Source organism: Brassica oleracea, chromosome C9 (genome assembly GCF_000695525.1).
Source record: "Brassica oleracea var. oleracea cultivar TO1000 chromosome C9, BOL, whole genome shotgun sequence".
NCBI classification, from domain to species: Eukaryota; Viridiplantae; Streptophyta; class Magnoliopsida; order Brassicales; family Brassicaceae; genus Brassica; species Brassica oleracea.
The window spans coordinates 39068779-39095939 of NC_027756.1; the positions used below are offsets into that span (position 1 = coordinate 39068779).

The 27161-nt window shown below is 33.2% G+C and overlaps 3 protein-coding genes and 1 long non-coding RNA gene across 17 annotated transcripts; 3 read left to right on the top strand and 1 right to left on the bottom strand.

Annotated features, from left to right (window-relative positions):
* The first annotated feature begins 703 nt into the window (after positions 1–703).
* LOC106313367 (ubiquitin-conjugating enzyme E2 30-like) lies at positions 704–2224 on the top strand. Of its 2 annotated transcripts, none has more exons than XM_013751166.1 (5): positions 704–805; positions 999–1088; positions 1226–1353; positions 1419–1523; positions 1853–2224. In XM_013751166.1, exons 2-5 carry the CDS (start codon positions 1019–1021, stop codon positions 1994–1996), a joined length of 447 nt encoding a protein of 148 aa, XP_013606620.1. In that variant the 5' UTR covers positions 704–805; positions 999–1018; the 3' UTR covers positions 1997–2224. The 2 variants fall into 2 exon arrangements, with proteins under 2 accessions (XP_013606620.1, XP_013606619.1); XM_013751165.1 differs by having other exon boundaries at positions 704–801.
* A 1110-nt stretch (positions 2225–3334) lies between these two features.
* On the top strand, positions 3335–6919 carry LOC106318976 (phosphatidylinositol/phosphatidylcholine transfer protein SFH14). Its single transcript, XM_013757158.1, has 14 exons — positions 3335–3503; positions 3638–3766; positions 3879–4158; positions 4226–4325; positions 4413–4679; positions 4770–4847; positions 4965–5069; positions 5141–5190; positions 5306–5423; positions 5634–5732; positions 5802–6036; positions 6119–6465; positions 6572–6640; positions 6726–6919. The coding sequence occupies exons 2-14, from the start codon at positions 3760–3762 to the stop codon at positions 6747–6749; spliced, it is 1779 nt and encodes a 592-aa protein (XP_013612612.1). The 5' UTR covers positions 3335–3503; positions 3638–3759; the 3' UTR covers positions 6750–6919.
* Positions 6920–7070: 151 nt separating this feature from the next.
* On the top strand, positions 7071–8280 carry LOC106318975 (GPI-anchored protein LORELEI-like). Its single transcript, XM_013757157.1, has 3 exons — positions 7071–7266; positions 7338–7400; positions 7871–8280. Exons 1-3 carry the CDS (start codon positions 7194–7196, stop codon positions 8125–8127), a joined length of 393 nt encoding a protein of 130 aa, XP_013612611.1. The 5' UTR covers positions 7071–7193; the 3' UTR covers positions 8128–8280.
* A 7055-nt stretch (positions 8281–15335) lies between these two features.
* On the bottom strand, positions 15336–18417 carry LOC106313248. 13 transcript variants are annotated; one of them, XR_001264342.1, is made up of 6 exons: positions 17118–17392; positions 16942–17004; positions 16736–16817; positions 16553–16586; positions 15674–16455; positions 15336–15572 (listed from the first exon to the last, which is right to left on the bottom strand). It is a non-coding gene; the product is annotated as an uncharacterized LOC106313248 (long non-coding RNA). The 13 variants fall into 13 exon arrangements; XR_001264339.1 differs by having other exon boundaries at positions 15674–16470; XR_001264343.1 differs by lacking the exons at positions 16553–16586; positions 16736–16817; positions 16942–17004; positions 17118–17392 and adding exons at positions 17761–17842; positions 17967–18029; positions 18143–18417.
* Between the last annotated feature and the right edge of the window lie 8744 nt (positions 18418–27161).

The following is a 27161-nucleotide window of genomic DNA, read 5'->3' on the forward strand; positions in this document are numbered from 1 at the left end:
TTTATTGATTTGTTTTTTTTATAAAGCTTAGAAAATCAGTGGGATGATTGGTTGGTTGATACATCTTATAAAGAAAACGAAAACTATAGGTGGTTTGACTATTGTACATCGATCGATGCATGATGTAAGTTGACTATATAAAACTTGAGCATGATCATTTCAAACTAAAGTATAGGTAGGTTATATGCATTTGTTATATTGTAGTTAATATATTTTAAATATTACATGAGTCAAGTGATTCACGTTTTCGTAAAAATAAAATTCAAGTTCATTATTGGGCCGTACTCGTCCGTAATAAGCTACATTAAATATGATGTATTTTTAGGTTCATTTAATGACATTAAGTTTAAATTTGATTAAGAAAAACTCATTAATTTAACTGGAAAATACAAGCATTAAAATAGGTAGGTTTATTTAATGACACTGAATTTAAATTTGATTAAGGAAAACTCATTAATTTAACTGGAAAAGATAAGCATTAAAATAGGTAGTTTAATTTAATTCTCAGTGGCACGAAAGTGTAAATAAGTTAGAAAATTTAGTGTATTTTTTAACTGGTACTTCTCTTTTAATAATATAGATTATTTGTTAATTTTCATCCTGACGGTACGGTCCTACTTTTAGGTATTCTGATGTGGGCCCATTTCGGAAGCTAAGCTAGCTGCTACGTGGCAAAGCTTCACCACAGGAATGAAGAATCTATTTAAGGCGCATCCGCTGGCTAAACCTCTTCATCTACCAACCAACCAACCAACGAAGAAGCCTCTTGAGATTTCCCAAGATCAAATCTAAAAACCCTTAGTAAGTAAGTTTGGTCAAACTTAGTTCTGAAAAAAAATCATCGATTGGGTGTTCTATTATCGTATTTCTAGAATATTCTCGTACCGTAACGTTTCACTGTTTCTGAATCGTTCGATGCTTTGCCTCTGTAATGCTTGTGCTACTCCTATACTTGTGATTTATTTTATTGATCAGGCTTTGATTGTGTTTGTTTGCAGGTACCTGACTATTCAAGCTTATGGCATCGAGAAGAATTAACAGCGAGCTTAGGGACCTGCAAAAGGACCCTCCACTGTCTTGCAGTGCCGGTGAGTATTAACTATCAAAGTTTGGATCTTTTCTACTACTTTCTAAGACACACCATGTAGGCTGATTTCTCTTTTAGGATACTCTCTCTAACTTCACTATTTTAGATTCTGAAGAAATTGGTGATATGTTGGTTTAGGTCCTGTGGGTGATGATATGTACCACTGGCAAGCAACTATCATGGGTCCAACTGATAGCCCATTCACCGGTGGTGTATTTCTTGTTTCCATTCACTTCCCTCCAGATTACCCCTTCAAGCCACCAAAGGTTAGAGCGAGTGTTCAATCAGTTACCTTTTTTTCTCTGTAACGATCACCATCGATATGATGCAGGTTTCTTTCCGCACCAAGGTCTATCACCCGAATGTCAACAGTAATGGCAGCATCTGTCTTGACATTCTGAAAGAGCAGTGGAGCCCTGCTCTTACCATATCCAAGGTAATCATCAGTCTGTTTCTCTTTCCACACCACACGCTCTTGCGTTCGTGTCTCTCTCTGTTACGGTCATGTCTTTGTACCTATGAACGAGTTGATACTTTTATGGTATTAGTTCCAGTAATTCTTTTATTATGAGTTACCTTATGCTACATAATGGGCAATGCCTTCATTATCAATATTGGCGACAGTGATATGGGTTTCCAATTTTATATGTTTACATTAGTGAACTGTTTGAAGATACTTTGGTCTAATAAAATGTATGTTATTCTTTAATTTGCATATTCACTTTTAAAGTGCTTAAAAGAGGTTGGTGTTGCATTTCTCCACAGGTTCTTCTGTCGATATGCTCATTGCTGACAGATCCAAACCCTGATGATCCTCTGGTTCCAGAGATAGCTAACATCTACAAGTCAGACCGTACCAAGTACGAGAACACTGCCCGATCCTGGACCCAGAAGTATGCAATGGGATGATATGATGATGGTTGGCAATAATGATCCGCACCAGTAAATTGCGCATTTGTCTAAGAATTGGGGAAATAAGAAGAAAAAAAACATGGATTTGGCTTTTGCTTGGCTGCTTGATTTAATTAGTTTTATTATCTTCTTATGTGTTGGGTGTGTACATGAGCGCTATTTAAGCCTTATTGAAACATTTGGTATCTTTCTTTTAATCCAGTAATTGGCTATTATAACGATCAAGATGAGTCAGTCTCTTGCTTGCTAGTGGTGAATGAAGAACCCACAAAGTTTTCAAATAATAATATATTCAAACATCGGTAGTTACTTATTAGACTAACAGTGAAATCATATTTGGACCAACACGTTTTGATGACCTTGATAGGGTTTAGAGGGTGTGTGATTCCTATTGGATCTTATTGTTTGTCCAACTAGAATAGTCATGACAGTAGAACAACTGCATAAGACTTGTTCCACGATATTGGGTAATATGTACGGTTTTCTCTTTTTAAAAAGTCAATACTGATGTAGGCATTGAAGTATTAAATAGTTCAGCCAATTATTTTTCTTTTCTTTCAAACGTGTATCTGACAAAGATACATGATGTACTCGAAAACTGAAATAAAATTTGAGTTACAGCAAGCACATCAGTGAACTTCTTCTGAACCTCTCCTTTTTTATTATTTTAATATTTTTATTTTTCTGTTTTACTTAAAAAAATAAAATAAAAAATAATAATATTTGGACTAATCGCGGGCCACCATGTGTCGTGGAGTCCGCGCTACAGTGCTTGAACCGATTCATTACGGTGAAACTAGAAGAGGCAGGTTCATAAATCACAATTATAATAATATTTTTTTTATATAGGAATGTGTGTGAACCCATTGAATGATCCTCAATGGGGATGCTCTTGGATACATGGGGTATCAATGTATCTGGCATAGATAACATAATATATACAAATGAAGAAGAATAGAGTTCTGTGGTAACTGTTAAGCCACCATTAAAATGAGTGTAGGTTCGGTGAGTTCTGCAACAATAACAATTAAATATTTTTAACCCAAAAAAGAAACAAGAGTGCCATAAAGAAAGTATTTTTGTTTTTGGGTTGACCGTTTTAGGTTGGTAAACCGAACAAAAACTGAATAAAATCTAAGTAGGTTTGGTTTGTTGTACTTTAAATCTATCTTTGAAAGAGTAGTAGTAAGAGTATGTATGTGAATGTGATCTGCTTACAGGTGTCTCGTTTGGCTTAATTTTAATTTAATATTTGTTATATAAGAAAAAGAAGGTGTGGAAGGGAGTTAAAATGCGAATGAGACATGTCGGCCATGTCATGGTGAGACGATTTAATGAAGAAAGAGGAAACAGAGTCCCAAAACTACATCTAGTTTACTTTTAAAAAGAAGAGAGGAACCCCCACAGAGACAGATAGAGAAAAGTTCACGAAATCCTCTCTGAGAAATTGTGGATTGATAGGAAACTCTTTCCTCTACAAATCTCTCTCTGTATCGAAAAAGAGGTGCGTAACCACCGTTGTCTTTTGCCTATTTTTATTCTGTTTACAGATATCGAATATTCTCTGTTACAACATTTTTTGTTCCTATTTATAGTAATCTCTATCAAAACTTGTCTCTTTTAGAATCTCTCTACAAGGATCTTCCTTGTAGGGTTTTTGTAGCGTTTTATCCACCATTCCTTCCTCTTCTGTTACACAACCTTCCTCTGCAGAATTTTCAAGTTTTGCTGAATTCTAAAGATCTTGACCGATTCTGAAGATGTCAGGTTAGTCAAAAATGGTTTTGAGTACCAAAAAAAAACCAAAACCTTACCCCTTCTTTCTTAGGCTATCGATTTATATATATATTGTGATAATGAGGAATTTATTTATGTGAAGGTCGGGAACAAACAAGAGATAAGTTATCAGATTCTGAGTGCACAGAGGACGAGCCACGTCGTTCTAGAATCGGGAACTTGAGAAAGAAAGCGATTAATTGTTCTAGTAAACTTACACACCCTTTAAAGAGAAAAGGGAAACGAAAAATAGATTACTCAGTGCCTTTCATTGAAGATGTTAGGGACGAGAATGAGGAGAAGATTGTACTTAAACTTCGTCAAGAGCTTCTCAATAAAGATCTGTTGCCTCCAAGGCATGATGATTATCATATGTTGTTGAGGTAAAAACTAAGAAGATCTCAGTATGCTTTTGTTCTTGTCTCTTTAACATGTTTGGTTTGCCACTAGGTTTCTGAAAACAATGGAGTTCAGCATCGAGAAAACTGTCACTGCATGGGAACAAATGCTCAAATGGAGGAAAGAGTTTGGAGCAGATCGCATTATACATGTAAAAAAATTATATATATGGTCCTTAGATGTTACAGTAACGAGTACTAGTAGCCAAGTTAATATAAAGTTTCTTGCTCAAAAACAGGATTTCAACTTCAAAGAGTTGGACAAAGTGGTGAGGCACTATCCACAGGGGTATCATGGAGTTGATAAAGATGGTAGACCAATCTATATCGAGAGACTAGGAAAAGCTCATCCCGGTAAGCTTATGGACGTTACAACTATTGAGCGGTACTTAAAGTACCATGTTCAAGAATTCGAGAGAGCTCTTCAGGAGAAGCTTCCTGCATGTTCCATTGCAGCCAAGCGACGAGTCACTACGACGACTACAATACTTGATGTTGAAGGCCTGGTATGCTCCACTCCTATATATTGATACAGTTTTTTTTTTTTTTTTTTTAAATTGATGTATAACATTTATCTGTTGTGGTAACCTCTTCAGGGTATGAAGAACTTTAGTCCTACAGCTGCGAATCTCCTGGCCTCTATTGCTAAAGTAGATTGCAATTATTACCCTGAGGTATCTAACTCTTTTTGAAGGATATGGATCCAATAAGCGCCGAGTGGAACATGGAAATCTATCTCTCGGTTGGCTATGAAAGTTTTGTGTGTAATCGTGGTTGTCTGACTCTTGCAGACTTTGCACCGAATGTTCATTGTCAATGCAGGGATTGGATTCAGGACTTTACTTTGGCCTGCCGCTCAGAAGTTACTTGATCCCATGACTATTGCAAAGATACAAGTAATAGCATATTATCTCTCTGGTTTTAATTTTGTTTAGGAGCACACTTCTTATTACTTGGTATTACTCAGGTTTTGGAACCAAAGTCCTTGTCAAAGTTACTTGAAGCAATTGATTCCAGGTGAATATGCTTTATGTCACTTCATAAGTATCCTTTATATACACTTAACTGCATTCAAGTTCAGTCTGTTACTGCATGCTAACATTGTCATCTTTTACTGCTTTTAATTTCTCAGTCAACTTCCAGAATTTTTGGGAGGCTTATGCAAATGCGCTAACGAAGGAGGGTGCTTAAGGTCTAACAAAGGACCATGGAATGATCTGATCATTCCTTCTCTCCTGAGCCATTCTCAAGTAAGATTTTCTGGGATCATCAATGTGTGTGTGTGTATTTCAATTGTGAATACATTTCAATTCAATGTCTCAGCCAACATATCGACCAAAATCTCAATTCGAAATTTTGTTTGTAATTTTTTTTTTTTTTTTTTTTTTTTTGCTTTATAAGAATCCATGAGCTGCCATGATAGGTTGAGCTATAATAGTATCAGTGTCTTTTCTTTGCAGCTGGTACATCACATGGAAGTAAATCACGTACCACAAACTACAAAAGCTCCTCTTCATATAAGAGATAATGATTCTGCCACTCGCATGATCCCGCCTAATGTGAGCTCCATGCTCCATTGATTTAAAAGGTTTTATTTCTACAATGTTGTAACTTTTAGTTCTTGGCAGGAAACTTTAAAAGAAGAGCCAGATTCTGAAGAATATTACCATTCCACTGGGTCAAGATCTCCAATGCACACTTGTTTTGTTTCTCCACACTCTGATAAGGCCAGTACATCAGATGGTGATAAAATCATTACCACTATAGAATCTATAGAACCGGCTCAAGAGGAACTGTCTCAACCCCAGTCACTAAACACGGACACTGAAAGCTCTTCTTCTGCACCGACATCAAGAAGAGAAGGTGTGTTTTTCTTTCAATCCTTGTTATGGAGTCTACGTTAGTGTTCTGTTTTCCTCAAATGTTATCATTATCACATTTTCAGGTGGTCAGGTTTCACGGTATAGTGCTCTTAGAGAGAAAATCAAAGGCGAGAACATCGTTCACTTGGTGAAAATACTAGTAGCCTTTCCACTGATGAAGCTGTTTGCTCTCTTTGCTTTCTTATTGCATGGATACTGGCAAAGACAGAACTATGTCCCTGTCCTCCATGATTCATCTATAAACAACGAGATGATTCTTCAGTGTTTGGAACGTCTTAAGAAGCTGGAGAAAGACTTCACAGACACTAGTGGAATCCCTCTAAAAATCCCAGAAGCAAACGAAAAGCTATTAACGGAGTCTCTCGAGAGGATCAAGTCTCTTGAACTCGATCTCGACAAAACCAAATCAGTACGCACACTTCTTGATCTTTGACCTTTTATTTATTACCAAACCTTACTGTTCTCTTTTTTTTTATCACATAAATATATAGAATTTTTCTTCGTATGTGTTTCAGGTATTACATATAACGTTAACAAAACAGCTTCAGATCACAGAAGAGATTGAATCCCGTTACCAAGAAGAAGTAAGCCCCACTCAGTCCTTTTTCTTCTCCTTGCTAATTTTAACAGTATATTTGTAGTTGAGACTCCTTTGTGTATGTTTTGCAGCAAAGAAAGCGATGCTGCTTCTGAAGCTTTGGGGTCATAAAGTCGTTACACAGAGATATTATTGCTGTTTATTTTACAGAAATGGTGGGGGTCAAAAATATTATATACACAGAACTTTGTGAATAATTATTTCTAGTACTTGTATTATTTAAATTTCCGTGTGCGGGAATGAATACGAACGTTTTAAGTTTGTATCTGAAAGTGTCATTAGACAAAGAAAGAGAGAACTCATGTTTTTTTTTTTTTGAGCAAAGAGAACTCATGTTTTGAACATTCTTTAGTCAAGCAAATAAAGTTGGAATAATATTGGCATCTTTCATATTTATTAAAAGAGAATAGTCTTTGGTAGATGGCAGGAAGCTGCACAATTATTATTTGATTCGTTGTTTCCTTGTATAGCTGATATTTCAAAGTCGAGGTCGTCCTTTATATATCAGGTCTCTTCGGTACTTCTGCAACCACAGAATCATGAATCTTCACTTCCTCTCTAGTTCTCTCTTCTTGTTCCTACTACTCTCAGTATTTTCGAGTTTCATCTCAGGTAACAACTTTCTTGATTTTTTTTCCTTCCCTAAAAGATCTGTAGACATCAACGATTTTCTTATATTGCAGATAGTGTATTCATCAAATCTGAAACTTTGGTTAATGGAAGAAACCTGCTACAGAAGAAGAAAGGCAACTTCTTTTTAAATCTCTGTTTCTTGAACTTACTGTTCTGTTTCTTTAATTAATATATATATCTTGAACTTACCATTATAATCCTTTAAATCCTTCTAACTGTTGATTTATATTCTCTTAGTATTACGAATATTAGTAAGAGTGTTCCATTGATACATATCCCCAAACTGTTAAAATAATAGAAAGACGGATTATAGCTAGCTAGTAACGATTCATTGACCAAATCTTTGAATTACAATCTTGAACATTGATTCTTAGAGTTATGATACTCTTCTGTTTATTAAGTTCTATACTTTTGTTTCTGCGTATAACTTGTCCTTATAATGATCTTCAAACCTCTACAGATGATATTTTCAATCATTTATGGCATTAGTCTTAAACATTAGCGATTCTTTGCCTATTTGTTTCATGTGGATGCAACTGTCTCTAGGTGACATAGTTTATCTTTCTTTTTCTGTATGGAACAGCATGTCCAGTGAACTTTGAGTTTATGAACTACACAATCATAACAAGCCAATGCAAGGGTCCAAAATACCCACCCAAGAAATGTTGCTCCGCATTCAAGGAATTTGCTTGTCCATACGCTGATCAGCTGAACGACTTGCGCAATGATTGTGCAACCACTATGTTCAGCTACATCAACCTCTATGGTAAATACCCGCCTGGACTGTTCGCAAACAGCTGCCAAGAAAAAGGAGGTCTCAAGTGTCCGGGTCAAAAATGAAGTCCTGCTCTAGTGAAACCGGGTGGTCCTAGTCTTCCTATCTTCAATAATGTTCTTCTTATCAGCAGCTTTATCAACTTTTTACAAAAAAAAGAAGACGATACCGTTTACTTAAAATTCTATTAATAAACAGCTATTTCATATTGTCATTCACCAATGTATCAAATAGTATTAAATTACATAGGCCGAAAGAACAAACTACGTAAACAAAAAAGAAAGAAATCCAACTGTGTGTTGCAACTAAAAAATATTATAAATTGCAACACCCGCAGCATTACCATTCATCCATTCATAAAAACCACAACGCTAAGAGAAGCTATAACCGTGAACATCATGTATAAAGAAGCAAAAGATCAATAAGAAGCCAATCACACTACCAAGATTAAGAAACCATCACAACAATAAGAGAAGAAGACCATATATACTTGGAACTTAATCACTAGCTCGATCATCATTCATCCATAAAACCGCAAAAATACACTGAGAACATCTTTGTATAAGAAAGCAAAAGATCAAATAAAAAAACTATGGCATAACCAAGAATAAAAAACCATCACAACACTAAAAGAAAAAGACCATATACATGGAACTCAATCAATAACAGGAGATGTTTTTGTTGGCCGACTCTGGCTTGGTCTTTCCCCATCTTGAAGAGAAATTATATCCGCCATAGGCCTTTAGTTTCTTTAAAGCGGCTTTGTAGTCTGCCTTACTGAAAATGTCTGAAATTGCCCAAAACAAATTTTTTTATTTGAGGCTTCTTCAAAATGATCTTTTTGAGATTACTAACGATGTGTCTAGCACATATTTTATGCTTCACCGCTGGTAGTTCCAATTCCACTGCCTTAAGCAATCCCTGAAACCGAAAAAGATAGATGATTGGTTGGACTGTAACTATAAAAATTTTATAGCTAAAATTAACTAGAGTTTTTTAATGTAGTTATATCCAATGAAGCTGTAAGAATTAAACGAGAAAATGATAAAATGAGAAAAGAATTAAAACAAAAAATATTGCTAAAACAATATTTGTTTGCTTTAGAAAATATGCCTTCTACAACCATTGTTTTTTTTTTTAGTTTTTAAAACTAAATAAAATATGATTGATAATTTTTATAGTTGTAGATAGAAATTAAAGATGAAGCATTTGCTATAGCTCAACCAATCACTCCTAACATCTCATGAGGAAATCAATCAAACACAAAGTGTGCATACTAAATTTATACTATCTACATTAAGATCGAAACACCCAAAAGCTATATTACCTACAATTCTACCTGTAAGCAACCTAACATTCAATTTCCCTTCCAATAGACCTCAATTTTGTAATAAACTTACCTCTTTCTCAGATGATAGAACTACTTTCGACCTTCAATTTCAATTCAATAGCTTGACTGAAGATGGAATTCGCAACAGATTTTTGAATATTTTGTACTTCCCACCATATTTCCGGATCACCCAAGACTCTTGACATTTTTTTTTCTCCTTCTTCACGCACAACACTTAGGCTGAGAGCCTCGAGGTCGATTTTGGTGATTTTTTATTATAAAATTTTCAAAACACCTCGTTTTTGTTTTGTTAATTAGTCTAATTTAAAAAACATAAATTGCTAATCCACGTCTATATCCCAGGTCATCATTTGCTAGCTGAGAGTTAACGACAATGTATGTATAAACCATTTTTTAATCATTGAGGTATGAATTTCAAATTAAAATGTAGTTGATGCATGTTTTTGTAAGACCGCATAGAAGAATGGAGATAGGAATTGGCCGAATTCATGTAAGTCTCACTATTAAAAGTAATAATCTATTAAAAGTAATACTGAGAAGGGAGTGGACTCAGTCAAATAACATCAACAATGAGCAACAAGGATGTCATCAAACCCAATGTCTATGTTCTGTCTTCATCGGTTTTGTCCTCACTCTCTAGTACAAGTTCTACAAAGAGAAGCAACGAGGAAGATGCCTTTACAGCTGTATAACAGATGCTATTCAACCTAAAGACTAGACACCTGTCAAGTTTGTATTGTGTAAGGTCTCTCTCTCTATATATAGTCATCCAAAATAGTCATAATAAGAAAGGTATTATTCAGCAGATTCTGCTCTGTTTTCGTGTTCTTATTATGATATCAGAGCCATAAACCTTAACATGTGTTACTATGGCCGATTCTCCAGAAACTTATCCTTTTCCTTCTAGTGTTCATGTTGCAAGTTATGTTACCTTGAAGCTCAATGATTCCAAATATCTTTTGTGGAGTCACTCCCTTAGCAGTCAGAAGCTCCTTGATTTCATCAATGGAAGATATCCAGCTCCTCCTTTAGTTGTTGAACGTCGTGTTGGTGAGGTTGTTCAAGCGGTTCCAAATCCAGCGCATGAAGCGTGGTTCTGTACGGACCAGTTGGTGAAATCTTGGAAGCGCTTGGTGGTGTGTGTGCTCTAAACACCTCTTCTGAGGTATGGATGTCTCTAGCCAACACGTACAATCGAAGCTCTATTGGGAGAGAGTTTGAGCTCAAACGAAAGCTACTACTCTTCCATCTGTGACCAGTTGAGCTCTATTGGCAAACCCATTGACGAGTCTATGAAGATCTGTGGCTTTCTGAATGGTCTTGGTCGTGATTATGACCCTATCTCCACGGTTATACAGAGCTCGATGTCTCGTAACACCATCTTTCACCGATGTCTTGTATGACATACAAGCGTATGAAGCTGCTTCTTTTGCTCAGAACAGGGCGTTTCAAAGTGCTTCTGCAAACTCACACGAAGCTCATCAAACAGCTCAGCACAACAACAGAGGAAGAGGGATTGTTGTTTTGGCTCAAACAGAGGAAGAGGAGGTTAGTCTTCTCGTGGTCGTGGGTTTCATCAGCAAACTACAGCTACTGCTGGCAACAACACTCGCCCTACATGTTAGATTTGTGGCAGAGTGGTCATTCAGCTTTGAAGTGTTGGAATCGTTTTGACAACAACTATCAAAGCAACGATGTTCCCGAAGCATTGGCAGCTTTACAGACAGCAGATGCAACATGAAATGAGTGGTATCTTTACTCTGGTGCTACAAGTCACATTACTTCCAACAAGGACAGTCTGTTCCATACCACTGCTTGGAGTCTATCATGGTAGCAGATGGTAATTTTTTACCCATTACGCACGTTGTTTTCACGAATCTCTCAGTCAACACAAGTAGTATTCCTCTTAATGATATATTGGTTTGTCCTTCTGTCAAGAAGCTCTTGTTATCTTTCTCTAAGTTATGTGAGGATTATCTTTGTCGTGTGTTCTTTGATGCACAAAAGGTCTCCATTCTGGATCTCAAAACAATGAAGGTCCTGACAAACGGTCCAAGGCATGAGGGTCTTTACGTGTTGGAGAATCAGGATTTCAAATCATTCTACTCTACAAGAACAACAAGCTGTTGATGAGTTGGTTTGGCAACATCAGTTGGGACATGCCAATCCTCTGGTTCTTCAACAACTGCAACGTAGTTTTTTTTATCTCAATGAGAAAAAGCTCAAATAAGCTCGTTTGTGAGCCGTGTCAAATGGACAAAAGTCTTAGTCTTCCTTTCTCAGTTTCAGAGTCGTTCACTGTAGAACCACTAGCCAAGATTCATTGTGATCTTTGGGGGCCTTCTCCTATAGAGTTTGTACAAGGTTTCAGATACTATGTGGTGTTCATAGATGCTTTTTCAAGATTTCGTTGGTTTTATCCTCTCAGAATAAAGTCTGATTTCTATGAAATATTTTGTTGTTTCAAAATCTTGTGGAGAATCCGTTCAACAAAAATATCAAAGTGTTTCAGAGTGATGGGGGTGGTGAATTTGTGAGTAATAAGTTCAAGAGTTGCAGAAAGAAAACACATGCACTTAACTGAGATGAGCTTGGCGATGATGTTTTAAAGTCAGGTTCCACTGAAGTATGAGTATAGTTAATGCACTTGTTTTTGAAATAAAAACATAAAGAAAAATATAAAATTATGACTAGTGAAACTTTATTGGTAAAACTAAAAAGTAACAAACAAAATTATGTATTCACTTTTTCTTAATATGTGTAAAATACTCAAAACGTCAATTATTCATATACATAGGGAGTATATTTTTAAATCTTGTGGATATTTCCTTTTTACATTATATATAAAAATCTGTATATTTTGTATTTATAAGTATTTCCCTTTTATTATTTATGCGAATGTGAATTTGTAAAGAAAAAAGTTGAAAGCCTAATTATAGTTTAATAAGTAAAATGGCAACTTTAAGATAAAAAATAATTTTTAAACACAACTTTGTAATTGACAATTGTAAAATTAACTTAAGAGCAACATATATAAAATTGTCTTCTCAAATAAAACTATAGAAATATCCTCCTATTTGTATTTAGTGGCAGCTCATCCCCTATATATTAATCCTAAAGTATTACAACATGTTTTCGTAGCCACGTATCATCACTAGGATGATTCTTAGAATATTTAGAAAAATAAGTTGGTCCATACAAATATATATATTATACTTTTTATTAAACTAACTATCAAATTGAAATTGATTAGTAGGGTACACAAGAATATTTTTAGTTCTTTCCTTAAATAAAAGCTATGGAATTACCTAATATGATTAACATATATATGATAAATAATGATTATGAATAATACATATTTGATATAAATTTTTGTATCCTCTCTCTCTTTTGTTTAATTTTATATTATTAAAATAAATTAAACAATCACATTAAGCATATAATAAAAAAAATTAGATTTTTTTCTTATATGTTATATTTTAATTTTTTTTAAACAACTATAAATTACTAAAAATGGTAAAAGTCTCATATTGAAAATTTTGTGATCAATGGTTTAACTTCTGTTGTTCAAAAGAGATACAAATGATCATAAATCGTATGAATATGAAGTATCATTAATATATATTCATATTATATATATATATATATATATATTAACATAATTTAAATTGAATTATATACTACATAAAATATAAAATATGTTAATTTCAAAATTTGCATTGAAAAATTATTGAGATCTTAATATTTTAATTTTGAAATTTGTATTGATAAATCTCACATTAAAAGTTTTGTGATTAATGGTTTAAATGTTTGTTACAGCAAATATACAAATGTTAATAAAATTATATGAATAGGAAGTGTCAATAATAAATATTTAAATTAAAATATACTATATTTATGTCTATGTCAATATCACTAAAGTTTAATTATATGTCATATAAAGTAAATAGAATTTTTTTTATTTATTTACCAAAAACATGATTGTAAATAAACAAAGGGTTTTGGTTTTGATTTATATGTTTTATTCTAATGTATATACTTTTATGTATACAAATTATCTTTTAAATATGTGGTTTTTAATATGTTATTTGATCCTGACAATCTCAGAAATACACTTCTTCAAATCGAAGTGAGTTTTAATATTGGAAGCACTATATATATATATATATATTATTTCATTCCAATTAAATATTTAAGTCTTGATATTTTTATTCCTAAAAGTATCATGACAAGATTTAATCACCTCCTTCTGAGTTTGTTCAAAGAATGAGAAATTTGATCATTCGTTTAATATTTGTTTCTTCCTAATACTCTGTCTAGTTATTATAATTGTAAGAATGAGAGATTTGAACTATTTATTATAAGTTTTCTGGTTTATCATTTAATAAATCTAACAGTTATAACTTTATACATAGTTTACATATACTATAATGGTAAAGTATTATGTATATATTTTTTATCGGTATACTCTTAAGTAACTAAACCTCAAAAGGTAGGTTAATAAAATAAGTAATTTGTTTTGTTGTTCTAGAATTAGATGATTTGTAGACCGAACTGGTGAATATATACTGGACATATATTTATATTTCGAGTCTGCACTTATATTCTATAACAACTTGATATATTACATTTGAATACTAACCTGAGAATAGAGTTTGCCGGTGATTTTTTTCAAAATTTTGATTCTTAGATATGTATATGGAGTTGAACTAATTTTTACAGATGTCCATCTTTTTAAATTGACTCTTATGTAATACCGAATTCACAGAAGAAGTTAAAAAAAAGAAACATTACTCATATCAGTGAAACAGAAACGAGAACGAAAGCACAATTTTAAAGAAGTGGAAAATGAAATCATTTATGGAGAGTCAAGATTAAACAAATCGATAGCAGAAAACCTAATCTCTTTCGTCATTTTATAAATGATGTTGCCTATCTGGTTTTTGTGATTTTTGTAAACCGCAAAACTTAATTTTTTTGTGCATATGAAGTCTTATAAATTAAAATGAACGTAATACATTAACTTTTCAACAATAATAATATATTTAAGAGACCAACATTTGGATTCGTCATTTTATAATCGATAAATATTGTTGTGTTACAAAATGTTAAAACCATTTAATAAACAAACATTAGTATAAAAAATTCACTCCGTACATGCGCGTGAGTTATCATCTAGTTTACTTTTACGAGACCAGTTCTACAGCCAAGGTCCTTGTCAAAGCTACTTGAAAGAGTTAGATTCCAAGGTTTATAATTATAGTCTGCACGAAAAATTTAAGAGATAAAGAGTATATACGCATGACATTTGTGAAATGTTTTTTTCTTGTTTCATTTATTACAAATTACATGTGCGTATACGTAATAATATAGTTAAATGCTTCTTGGAGATATGAGACTTGAACCGACGTGAAAACCGTGATGCATATATTTGAATATTGGACAGTTCGCACTTATGTAGATTGCGTATTGAAACAATTTTGTTAAGTATTAGGTAAACTAGGGATCATCAACCCCGCCCAAGCGCGGGGGTCGGTGTTTGGTGTGTTGCAGTTTGTTATGCTTGCAATTGAAAGATAAATGTGTGTAATTTACTGGTTAATTTGTGTACATTTTGGGCTACGATTGATGTATTCATATCTATATATAGTGTTAATGTTTTTTTTGTTGCTTATCCATGTTGGTTATTTTTCTCTTGCAAGAAATTATGTTCTGTATATCATCAAGCATTATACAGTGCTTCTCTAGATTCATCTTTCTGCTTTCTTATTAGTCTAGAAAATATTCTTTCTCAAGAGTTTGTGTTAAAACCAATATGTTGTGCACTTGTGCGTTAAAGCTCAACCACTTGCAAGCAACAACCAAAATATTCTGTAGAAATACTTTTGAATGTATATAACACATTCTTTTCTATCATTTAAATTAAAAAAACAGAAAGCATAAATTAATAGTCCAGTATATTAAGTTAGTACAGAGTAAAAGTTCAATAACTCAGAATTATCGATCACAGTGGTGACTTATAAAACCAACTTTTTAATAGAGGGGGTGTGGTTATTCTGCTGTTCTTCTTCTCTTTGGAAGATCATTTTCTTTATACTTACCAGTTGAGCGTCGCCTCTTCTCTTCCATGCTATTGTCATCTTTGGCCCACTCGGTCATCTGCAATGGTAAATAAACAGTTGATAAAGCATCCAAATGAAGAGGTTTGATAGAGAGAGAGAGAGAGAGAGAAAGAGAAGAGAATACAACACAAGGCTTACCAAATGGCGTCTATAGGGATGGGTGCTCGACCATGCATTCTCGCATTTGGAGTCTCTTGCTTTGGCATGAAACCAACAAAACCGTTACTTGAGTACTGTTCCATGTTCCTCTTTGGAAGCTTTGCATACACAAAGAAACATGAATAATTGTGATTGATGTTTCTAAGAATAGTAAATCCAAGACTAATGACACATCTCCTTGTTGTGACTTGCAAGTTGCAACGAAAATCTTTACCCAAAAGGACGCATAAGACCTAAACTTCAGCAATTATTATTACGTGTTCATTGTGCTGAAAAGCTTTCTTAGCTCTTTCGGTTGCCGCAACAGCAACAAATTTCACATTTAACTTTGTTGGAAATTGGAATATTATCTCAAACCTCCCAGCCGTGTCCCTCCGCTTGTGTTCAGAAAACCTCAACTTGACAGCATGCCCATCCATAGAAATTTCATGAAATTAAACCGAAAAGTGTCACTGTACTTCCTCAAATCCAATTAACGCGAAGTTTCAAAGAGACAGAGTCACAAACTATTATATATTTGACATCTCTGTACAGTCGGATTCTACATAATCATAACCGCTTGAAACAGTTTTTCCATTCTTTACATGCTTTGTCTATGTTTATAATAGTTTAAAACAAATAAATATTTAAACAGCCGCCTTGTTAAATGTAAAATATTCAATGAAGAAAAACTCACCTTCACTTTCAGATTCTTTCCACGCTTCACCATGTCTTTCAGCTGCTTCTCCAAACTCTAATTAGTTGTAGTGAATGACATTTGACTGAAATACAATGGACTGGGGAAAATGTTACAAACATACTAATTCAAAGATGCATATGTAAGATATATGCATATTTCACGTCCCATATGTATTTTACCTCAACTTCAAACACAAGCTTTTGTGTTTGTCGTCTGTAAGTTATGAAAACATCAAGATTGTTACTGAAACCTTGACATTATGTTAATTTCCCCTAAAGACGGTAGCGAAAGTACAGAAGCTTGGGTTGGAACTGTAGCGAAAGTTGTTGGTTGTCTATATTTAAGTCAGATTTGCGACAAACCTGGCGGTGACCGCTTCGATGGCAGCAATGTTGGTGTGCAAATAGAATTTAGTCGCCGGTGTGGAGTTCAGAAATAGGTTATCTACGGAGGGAAGAATATGTGTTAGGTTATAGAATCAATGAAGACGTATGTGTAGAAGGTGGTGTCTTCCGAGTTAAATTTACACACATCTACATATTATTATTTGAAATATTGATAAGCAAACCTTCAAATTTTCTGGGATTAACCGTGGTGACAAACTATAACAGAGTATGCCATATCGTCTGAGCTGTGTAATTTTTCAAACGGAGTGATCAACAGTTCAGCGGAAGAAAAACTCAGATTTTGTGTATAAGATGTTGAATTCTCTACTCAAACCCTAAACTATTTATAGGGACTCACCTCCTTTTTACGCTAACGGTTTTGATAGTAAGAGAGGGAGATGGAAAGCTTTGTGGAGTTAAAAAATTAATGTAACCAGGATGTTGTTGCAGGGTTCAGAGAACAACAGCTCTTCATCCAAGGAGATAAAGAGTGGGATCTGGAGTAAGGGGGAGATAGAGAGTTTAATGGAAAAGGGATTATTACATTGGTCCAGAGAGTGACGGTCCATCGTCGGAAGGAATGAATACTCAACTTGACCTAGCCTCCAACCTTCATCACCGTATAAACTTGTTACGGGCTCCGGAATCCACATAGATGCATATCAAGAAAGTACATATAAAGGTGCTTTCTTAATGGGTTTTAGAAATAATAATTGGCCCAACATTCAATATACACGGTTTGCATCAAGCGATTGTAACAAACATCTAATTTACTTATGTGGGTCCCATGAAAACACGTGGATAGGCTTAGAGTAGAGTAGAAACTCCCTCATTATCTATAAAATCTACTACTTGTTTTCCTCCGCAGTAAATTTTTTTAAAATTTAATTTATATTTAAAATTAATTTCCCCTAAAGACGGTAGCGAAAGTACAGAAGCTTGGGTTGGAACTGTAGCGAAAGTTGTTGGTTGTCTATATTTAAGTCAGATTTGCGACAAACCTGGCGGTGACCGCTTCGATGGCAGCAATGTTGGTGTGCAAATAGAATTTAGTCGCCGGTGTGGAGTTCAGAAATAGGTTATCTACGGAGGGAAGAATATGTGTTAGGTTATAGAATCAATGAAGACGTATGTGTAGAAGGTGGTGTCTTCCGAGTTAAATTTACACACATCTACATATTATTATTTGAAATATTGATAAGCAAACCTTCAAATTTTCTGGGATTAACCGTGGTGACAAACTATAACAGAGTATGCCATATCGTCTGAGCTGTGTAATTTTTCAAACGGAGTGATCAACAGTTCAGCGGAAGAAAAACTCAGATTTTGTGTATAAGATGTTGAATTCTCTACTCAAACCCTAAACTATTTATAGGGACTCACCTCCTTTTTACGCTAACGGTTTTGATAGTAAGAGAGGGAGATGGAAAGCTTTGTGGAGTTAAAAAATTAATGTAACCAGGATGTTGTTGCAGGGTTCAGAGAACAACAGCTCTTCATCCAAGGAGATAAAGAGTGGGATCTGGAGTAAGGGGGAGATAGAGAGTTTAATGGAAAAGGGATTATTACATTGGTCCAGAGAGTGACGGTCCATCGTCGGAAGGAATGAATACTCAACTTGACCTAGCCTCCAACCTTCATCACCGTATAAACTTGTTACGGGCTCCGGAATCCACATAGATGCATATCAAGAAAGTACATATAAAGGTGCTTTCTTAATGGGTTTTAGAAATAATAATTGGCCCAACATTCAATATACACGGTTTGCATCAAGCGATTGTAACAAACATCTAATTTACTTATGTGGGTCCCATGAAAACACGTGGATAGGCTTAGAGTAGAGTAGAAACTCCCTCATTATCTATAAAATCTACTACTTGTTTTCCTCCGCAGTAAATTTTTTTAAAATTTAATTTATATTTAAAAATTAAATATTATAGATTTTACTATTTTCTTACTAATATTTAATATAGATTTGATATATATTAAATCAATTTGTATAAAACTAATAAAAATAATATAAAATTGTATAATTATCAAATATTTAACCTAAACAATATTTATAAAATTTGTAGATATATAAGTCTAATGATCTTACGATTAGATATTTAAATTTTTTAAAAATTGTAGAAATTTTTGAAAGCTTTAGTAATACAAATTGTATAAGTATACAAAATAATAATATTTCAAAATTTGAAATGTTATATATGAATATATTTATTTTATAGATGATATATGAGCTATTACCATATTTTAAAAAAGTATACCAAAAAGAAATATCAATATTAAATGTAATATATGAATTATTACCATATTCTAATAAGTTTGCCAAAAATATAAATCAACATTAAATGCAATTATCCATGTCATATTTTTCCGGAAGCCATATCATCAATTTCAGTAGCCATGTCATATTTGTTTTGTAAAATTGATTGTAGAAATGACATGTGACAAAATCACTTCGCAAATATAGTCTAGGGGATTTATCTATCTATCTATCTTCTGTAACAATAAAGTAGACTTACCTTCTTTTTCAGACCGCCACGTCAGCATGGAGGTATGGGCGTTTTTGGACACGTGTCCTCTTCATTTTTGTTTTCTTGTGATGTTTATGAGCTTTGGTTCAATTACGAGTTTTATAGAATAAATGGGCTTTTGTTCAGTTATGTGTTTTGTATAATAAAATAGCTCGAATACACGTAAAAAGTAAAGCCCATATCATACTCAGCCCAGACTTCTAACATAGGGTTTGATCCCGACGAACTTGGCCGACTCTTTTCTTACTGTAAAATCCTCGCCGTACCCCTCCAGCTCCTCATAGATTCAGAAACGTACGCAATTATGGCATTCAATCAACGACGTCCACTACTTGAGCGTCAATGCCTCTTCAATTCCTTAGCAGGTTCAGTGATTGAGTATATATACATACCCTGGGAGAGGATTCACGCACATCTCTTTGTTCCATCAAAATCGTTAAAATGATTTTTGTGAAAGTTCCAAAAATGGTGAATCAACTTCTTTATTTCTCTGAGCTCAAGGCTGGTTGGTGCAGGCAGAGTGTAGTAACGAGGAACTTTCATTTCTGGGAATCTCGGAATGTGAAGAAAGGTGGAGAGCTGATGGGAGTTGATCTTCTACTGGTTGATGGAAAGGTAAGGAGGATTGCATGCTGTTTTTTTCTTTACAATATTGGTATCTGTAATCGTCTTTGAGAGATATTTTTGTTTTGTCTGTTTTGGTGCGAAGTTGATTTGTTGCTACAGTGAACAGTGGCTGGTTTTCCTATACAAAGCAATGGTGTTTTAAGCTTTGAGGAATGTTTAACTAATTTACATAAATGACTTAGTCTGAGAACAAATTTCACATCGTACAAAGCAGAGACATCTTCATCGAAGAACATGCGTAGTGGGCCACAAAGTTGGATGACATAGCCACAAACTCTCTGTTGTTTCCGTTTAAGTTCCCTTTGATGTTTAAAGATCATTGTATAAAGAGCTTCTGAGTTCTCCCAAAGCTAATCCTATAATTCAGAAAACATAAAAAGCATACTAAAACAGATCAATATGCAATTTATTTCCTTCAAGAGAATTTCGTTATGTGATAACATTAAGTTCTTAGAATATAAACAATCCCTTGATGATCTTTAATCAATAATCCGATCAATCCCTTTTTACCTAACAGTTGATTAACCAAAGACAGTGTGGGAAGGGTAAAGCATCTTTTGTTTATAAAGAGGAATCTTTGAATGTCTGGGAAATTTGTAAAAATGTACGAGGTAGATAAGAAATGGAGGAAGAGGATGAGTTATTCACAGCATCACTATTTTTCCTTTGAGAATTTTACTTGCATTTTTCCAAACAAAGAATCAACCGAACCCATCATAACAAACACAAACAAGAGGATGAGGTTCGTCCATATGGTGACATGGAGGACTGGGAGCCATTGGATACATATGCTGATGAGGAGGATGATATTGATCTTGTGGAGCAGAGAATATCACAGTTTCTGGCGGTCCATTGTTCTGCGGAGGAGCACCACCACTAACTCCCCTCCTCCTTCAATCACCACTATCGTGGTCTAAGAGCTTCTTCTTTTTCTGTTTTCTTCTTCGCAGCTCCATCTCCTGACGGACGTTAAGGTAGACCTTTGACAAACGTGGCAAATTGCTTCACCTGATCACATCCTCCAATTTATAATAAAAAATAATATTTTAAAATTTAGATGTAAAGGTTATTTGTTTTAAGAACATAGAAATATTTATACTAATAAAAATACAATTATTTGTTTATAATAATGTTATATAGTAAATTGTTTATATATAATAACTAAAGTATATATAATAGATTCAATGTAAAAGTTTATTATGAAGATTATACAATCACTTCTATCGCAATAATAGTTATTTGGATAACATGGTTTACTTGGTGTTTATATAATAACATATACGTAAATTCAAACAAACATATATATTTTTAAATAAGAAAACCTAATTGTATTAGGTTTCTAAGTTTCTTACCTAATTTAACGTAATTTTTATAATAAATAGGCTATTCATTTTTGTATCGTTTAAATCAATACGTACCAGAAACTGTATATAAGAAGTATTACTAAAAATTCAATAAATAAGCATATAAAAAAATTTATGTATTTCGTGTTGAACTCAATCGGCCGTACAACTTTAAGAAATTACATTTTATTTACTACTCTCTTTTTTCTTAGAGGACGCTTTGTGATTATGCATGCATGTAAAAATATTTATATTTATTGTTTTGCTTAATGAACACTTATTAATTATTTGCTTAACCACACTTAAACTAATAAACGTCATGTATTAAAAATAGAGGAAGCATCAATATCGAAGTAAAAGAAACCTTGAAAACAAAGTTAAACATATATTTTTGTGAAATAATTAAATAGTGAAATAAATATATGATTTGCAATGCAATCTGCTATTACGACAAACAAATAAATTTTCATATGATGTACAGATTGTGTTTAAGTTGATTTTGGTTTGCACAAATTAGTAGTGGGGAAGAGTCTGACATTAATTTTAAAAATAAGTTATGCTTAAGAGCTGCAATCTTTCGAAAGTTTCTGTAAATTGGGGAAGTTGCGGTGGATGAGTCTGACATGACTGCAAAGTTTCTCATGAATCAGTTGCTCAAATTTGATGACATCGTTGCAGAAAGATAAGCTCGAGTACAAGAAGTTTAAAATTTGATTGCAACAAGAACATAATTATTGCTTACATGCAAGAACAATATTAGGCAGTGAGTAACTTAAACGAAAATAGTAAAATTTGAACGTATCTGATCCAAAAAATGTTTATTTATTTCAGATATACATTGCATATCCTGAATACAATGAACCAGAAAAGTTTTTAAAAAAAAGTTTAATGAAAAAGACTCATCAAATGGTAGTTAACACATCGTAGAAACAAATTTGATGACCAAACAACATATGCATATTATATATATATAAATAACTGAAATTTAAATTATACAATAGAGAAAATTATTATCGTAACATTTAATGTCAAAAAATCAGAAAGGTTGAGAAGAAAGACTCGTCAAGTGGTAATTGACACAACAAATGATATATAAGAAAAAAAAATCAGACCAAAACATTTCAATATACAATGAAAAAGCTTAACCCAAACAATAAAACAATTATGGAGTATAACAAACTTAATCAAATAAATATACATCAAAAACTAGAATAAATAAAATATTAAATAAGAATAATTTACATTATTTAGGTATTCTTTAAAAAAAGAAAATCAACAACATAAAATTATTTACTCATAGCAATGAAAAACATAATGGCTAGAAAACCAAAAACAAATAAATAGCATAGTAAAATATGATATAAATATAATGTGATAGTGAACTTACCACTGATAATAAAATAATCATGTCAAAAACACATAAAAAAAATGAATCGAGAGACACAAAATCAAAAATAATAGAATGACCAACAGCGTGTCAAATACTCATTAAACTATATAAAAATAAAAATATTCATTATGACTGTAAAACTATGGAAGTACACATCTATTGACCTAAAATAAAGGCCAAATCTCCAAAATAGCACATTTCTAAGTTTATATCACAAAAATAGCACTCAAAAACTAAAATGACCAAAATAGCACATTTTTAAGTTTATCCTTTGAAAATTTTAATTTTTTTATTTTTCAAAATTTGAAATCTTATCCCCAAAACCTCATTTCTCAACTCTAAACCCTAAACCCTAAACTCTAAACCCTAAACCCTAAACCCTAAACCCTAAACCCTAAAATCTAAACCCTAAATCTTAAACTCTAAACCCTAAACCCTAAATCCTAAACCCCACCCTTTAATTTTAAACCCTAAGTTTGTGACTTTTGATAAAACATTAAGTGCTATTTTTGTGACTTTTGATCTTGAGTGCTAGTTTGGGAACATAAATTTGATTTAGTGTTATTTTTGTCTTTTTCTCTAAATAAACCTATAATTAGCCCATTATAGTAAATTTACAATCAGCAACAAAACAATATGAAAACTAACGTTGGAAATTTAGAAACATAAATACTTTTGAAGATATTTTACACTAATTGCATAATGCGACTTTTCTTAAAACAAATTACTAATTTACTATTTAGTAGAAACAAACTATATATGCTAACGAACAACGAAAATAAAGAATACCCACAACTACAAAACACAATAACATAATCTATGTTTGCTAAAAACCCGTACCGACCATCAAATGTAACATCTCCCAATAATATCATATGAAGCAGCTAAAAGAACAGACACATCCGATGTAAGAGTTTATCTAGAGATACTGGTAATTCCATGATTACAAACAATTTTGAATTCATTATAGAATAAAACATACGAACCCGGTGCTACCACTAGTAATATAGATTCTATAAAGATCCGTCTATATAAATGATCATTCATTAAATACTTCTTTAGAAAATGAACGATGTAAAGTGGTAACAACGATAAAAAAAATTTAAACAAAACACAAGGCTTCGAAATAATTGTCAAGAATTTAGCATCGGCCTAACCAGGCGATTAAGTAAAAAAGTAGCTTAAAACAAGGTGCACTCTCTGTTTTCAATTTAAAAAACAACATTCCTAACCTCGCAAATATCTTAAATATATACGCTTTTTCTTTTTTAACTAACCGTGGATTAATTAATCAGTGCGTACTAGTCATTAAAGAAAGTCCCAAGTTACATTTTTAGAAAATGTAATAAGATGAAAATGGTATTTCATTCCTCACCATACTATCATATGTTAGAGCATGATTATCCCATGAAACCCATTTGGATTTTTTAATAATTATTTAATTATATAAATGTACTCAAATAGACTTAAGAACTCTAGTTAAAAAACTCTCATTTTGAATGGTCCAATGGGAGTTTCTTAATTAAAAGTTCTTAAAAAAAAATTAAAATTTTTAGAAGAATTGAAGAAGATCACTTAATCAATAAGAAGAAACATAAACAAGAAAACCTTACTTGTTGGCCTCGAGTTCATCTTCCTTCAACCTCATTTTTGCAGCAGCATGGTTAGCACGAGGGTCCCGAATCCGCACACCACAAGGTCTCGAAATGGCATCTTCCATAGACACGCCTTTACCACCATCCTCTTTCCCTAGTGCAACCTTATCATACTCATCTTCTTCGTCCTGCGTCAAGAAGCAAAAATTTCAAGCCGTGAAAAATTGTTTCAATGGTTTATGAATTAAAAAAAAATTGTTTCACAGAAAAAGGTATAGAAACAAGGGAAATTTGAAAAAAAGGAACAACTAATCTATGCTATTGTCCCCTTAGTATAAAATCATTTTTTTTTCACTTTTGGACTTTTATTACCTTTTTTGTAACTAAAAATTCATATCATTATATTTACAATGCAAAAAAATTAAAAAAATATAAAATATGAAGTAGTCAAGCATGTGCATATATGAAAAAAATTTTGGATTAAAAAAAAATTTGGAATAGTAAATTCAAAAATGGGCTAAAAGTGTTAGAATATCAGATCTACCATCTACAGAGACTTAGAAAATGCAGTCTAGGTAAGACACAATGATCTACCATACGTAAAATGCACAATACACCGAAAACACAATGATCTACCATACGTAGAATGCGCATTACACCGAAAACATATCCATCTAGTGTGGTAGAATAACAAATCTACAATTATGTTATGTATTTTTGGTAGATTACAGGACATACTAAATATTCTCATATCTGTCTTGACAGAACATACATTATACGCGGTTTTCTTTTATCTATAAACTCAATATTCCTTATCTACGACTTCATCTCTTTTCTAACATTGGTATAATGTAAGTTCTACTAGATTTTTAAACAAGATCTGAAAATTAAGGAAAAAATGATTAGAAAATATTCCCTAAATCTCTTAAATCTTTTTTTTTTATTTCTTTTTTAATTTAAATGTGAGTCTTCTTCGTTACCGCAACAATTTTGGATGTGCATAGTGGGATTTATTCTCTTTTTCCTAGTTCTTCCACACTTTGGTCTATTGTTGTTGGACGCACATCTATTGATGTATATTATAGTAGTTTTTACATGCTATTGTTGTTTTACTATATGATAGCATTTATAATAGTTTGTTATTATAGGGTAAACATTATAATAGCATTTATATGGTCTTTTTAAAAGAAATATTCAAAAATAAATAAATCCCGAAATACAAATAAAAAATAAATTTAAAATATTTTTATAAATCAAAATTGTTTACAAAATTAAAACGGTTTATCAAACTAAAGAAAAAAAAATTGTTTACACTAAACAAAAAAAAATCTAAACCATCTTCATGGCCACCACACCTCTTGCTCACGGCCACCACCTTCTCAACATCATCCAAATTCACCAACTGTTACCGTATCTTCAAAGTACCTCATGTTGAAATAAAAGCCAATCTCCTCTAACCTAGAAACAGAACCACAAAACACAAGCTTCAGCACATATATAAATGACTTAACAATAAAGAGAATAATAAAAGAAAAGGGCATCTCGCCTTTCAGAGTTCAGGAGGACTCAAAATTGTATCGAGAAGAGCAAATAAGAAAGCTGGAACGATGGTGTATCTTCTTAGTCGTCTCGACCCTTCAACCGTGAATCCGCCTTCTCACTGGATCTCAGAGATCTTCTTCATCCAACCTAAATCTGTGTGACGTGAATCCAACGACCACCACATCGCCTTGACCACCATTCTTTTTCACACCACCACTAATCTTCTTCTGACTCAACAACTCCTCTATAAAGAACAAAGATAAATTCAGAACAAATTATACTATCATAGTAACCTCACCTGAAAACTGATAAGTGTTCCAGGTCCTCATCATCATAAGCTCCTGACAAGTATATAGGTAGTGGTTTTTAGTCAAGGCTAATCCAATCTGATACCAAGTGTGTTTCTATCTACATAAACACAGGCAATAACTACAAAGGTTTTAAATTGCCTAGATAACAAACTGGCGCGGATATAGGCTAAGTGAGGAATCAAGAAAAAGATTTAAACCTTGTTGCCCTTCTGGTTTTGGTTCCAAAAACGCAGAACCTTAAAGACAGCCCTTGACTCATTTTACTGATACGCTCCTTAACTGCGCAGCCCCTCTCCTTAACCTTCATAAAACCTCTATACAACAACATATCATCTTGCAGCCACTGTCTCCGAGCTCTCTCCTCCTCCATTGGCCTCATAACTCAAAGAACCATTACAAAGAGAAACAAAATCGTAACACATAAACTATTAACAATATAAATTAGCTACTATAACAAGACTATAACACATAGACAATATAAATAAGATAGTCAAGACCAGCGACAAGATAAATCAAATACAAGATAAACCATATAGTGAAGACCAGATAAAAGATTAATCAGGTACAAAAACAGAGACTCAAGACATGAACAAATTGTCAAGATAGTCATAATCAAGACTCTTGATACAGCCACAGAGACAAATAGTCAACCAAAATCAAAACCCTACGAACAAAACATATTGGCAACCAAAATCAAAACCCATAGACACAGAAACAGATAGTCAAGACGAATCGAAACCCAAACCTAAAATCAAAACCCTACGAACAAAACATATTGGCAACCAAAATCAAAACCCATAGACACAGAAATAGATAGTCAAGACAAATCGAAACCCAAACCTAAAAAACCCCCAAATCGAAACCCTAAGAAAGAACTAAGAAGATTGAACAACTCTGATTGTAATTCGCGGAGATTACAAAGTGATTGTAATCGGTGGTTCTCAAAGAGAAAAGACAAAAGAAGGAGGACGACAGAGAGATGTGACGGTGAGTTGAAGCTTTCCGACGAACTTAGACGGGCCAGAGAAAGAAGGTGTCTGACGGCTAAAACGAAATC

Excerpts from the sequence above, each read along its gene's own strand:
- LOC106313367 (XM_013751166.1), top strand. The coding sequence starts at position 1,019 with ATGGCATCGAGAAGAATTAACAGCGAGCTTAGGGACCTGCAAAAGGAC. Across the intron at positions 1,089-1,225 it reads TCCACTGTCTTGCAGTGCCG|GTCCTGTGGGTGATGATATG; the intron begins GTGAGTATTAAC and ends ATGTTGGTTTAG. Across the intron at positions 1,524-1,852 it reads CTGCTCTTACCATATCCAAG|GTTCTTCTGTCGATATGCTC; the intron begins GTAATCATCAGT and ends ATTTCTCCACAG.
- LOC106318976 (XM_013757158.1), top strand. Across the intron at positions 4,159-4,225 it reads GATTATCATATGTTGTTGAG|GTTTCTGAAAACAATGGAGT; the intron begins GTAAAAACTAAG and ends GTTTGCCACTAG. Across the intron at positions 6,037-6,118 it reads ACCGACATCAAGAAGAGAAG|GTGGTCAGGTTTCACGGTAT; the intron begins GTGTGTTTTTCT and ends TCACATTTTCAG.
- LOC106318975 (XM_013757157.1), top strand. The coding sequence starts at position 7,194 with ATGAATCTTCACTTCCTCTCTAGTTCTCTCTTCTTGTTCCTACTACTC. Across the intron at positions 7,267-7,337 it reads ATTTTCGAGTTTCATCTCAG|ATAGTGTATTCATCAAATCT; the intron begins GTAACAACTTTC and ends CTTATATTGCAG. Across the intron at positions 7,401-7,870 it reads CCTGCTACAGAAGAAGAAAG|CATGTCCAGTGAACTTTGAG; the intron begins GCAACTTCTTTT and ends TGTATGGAACAG.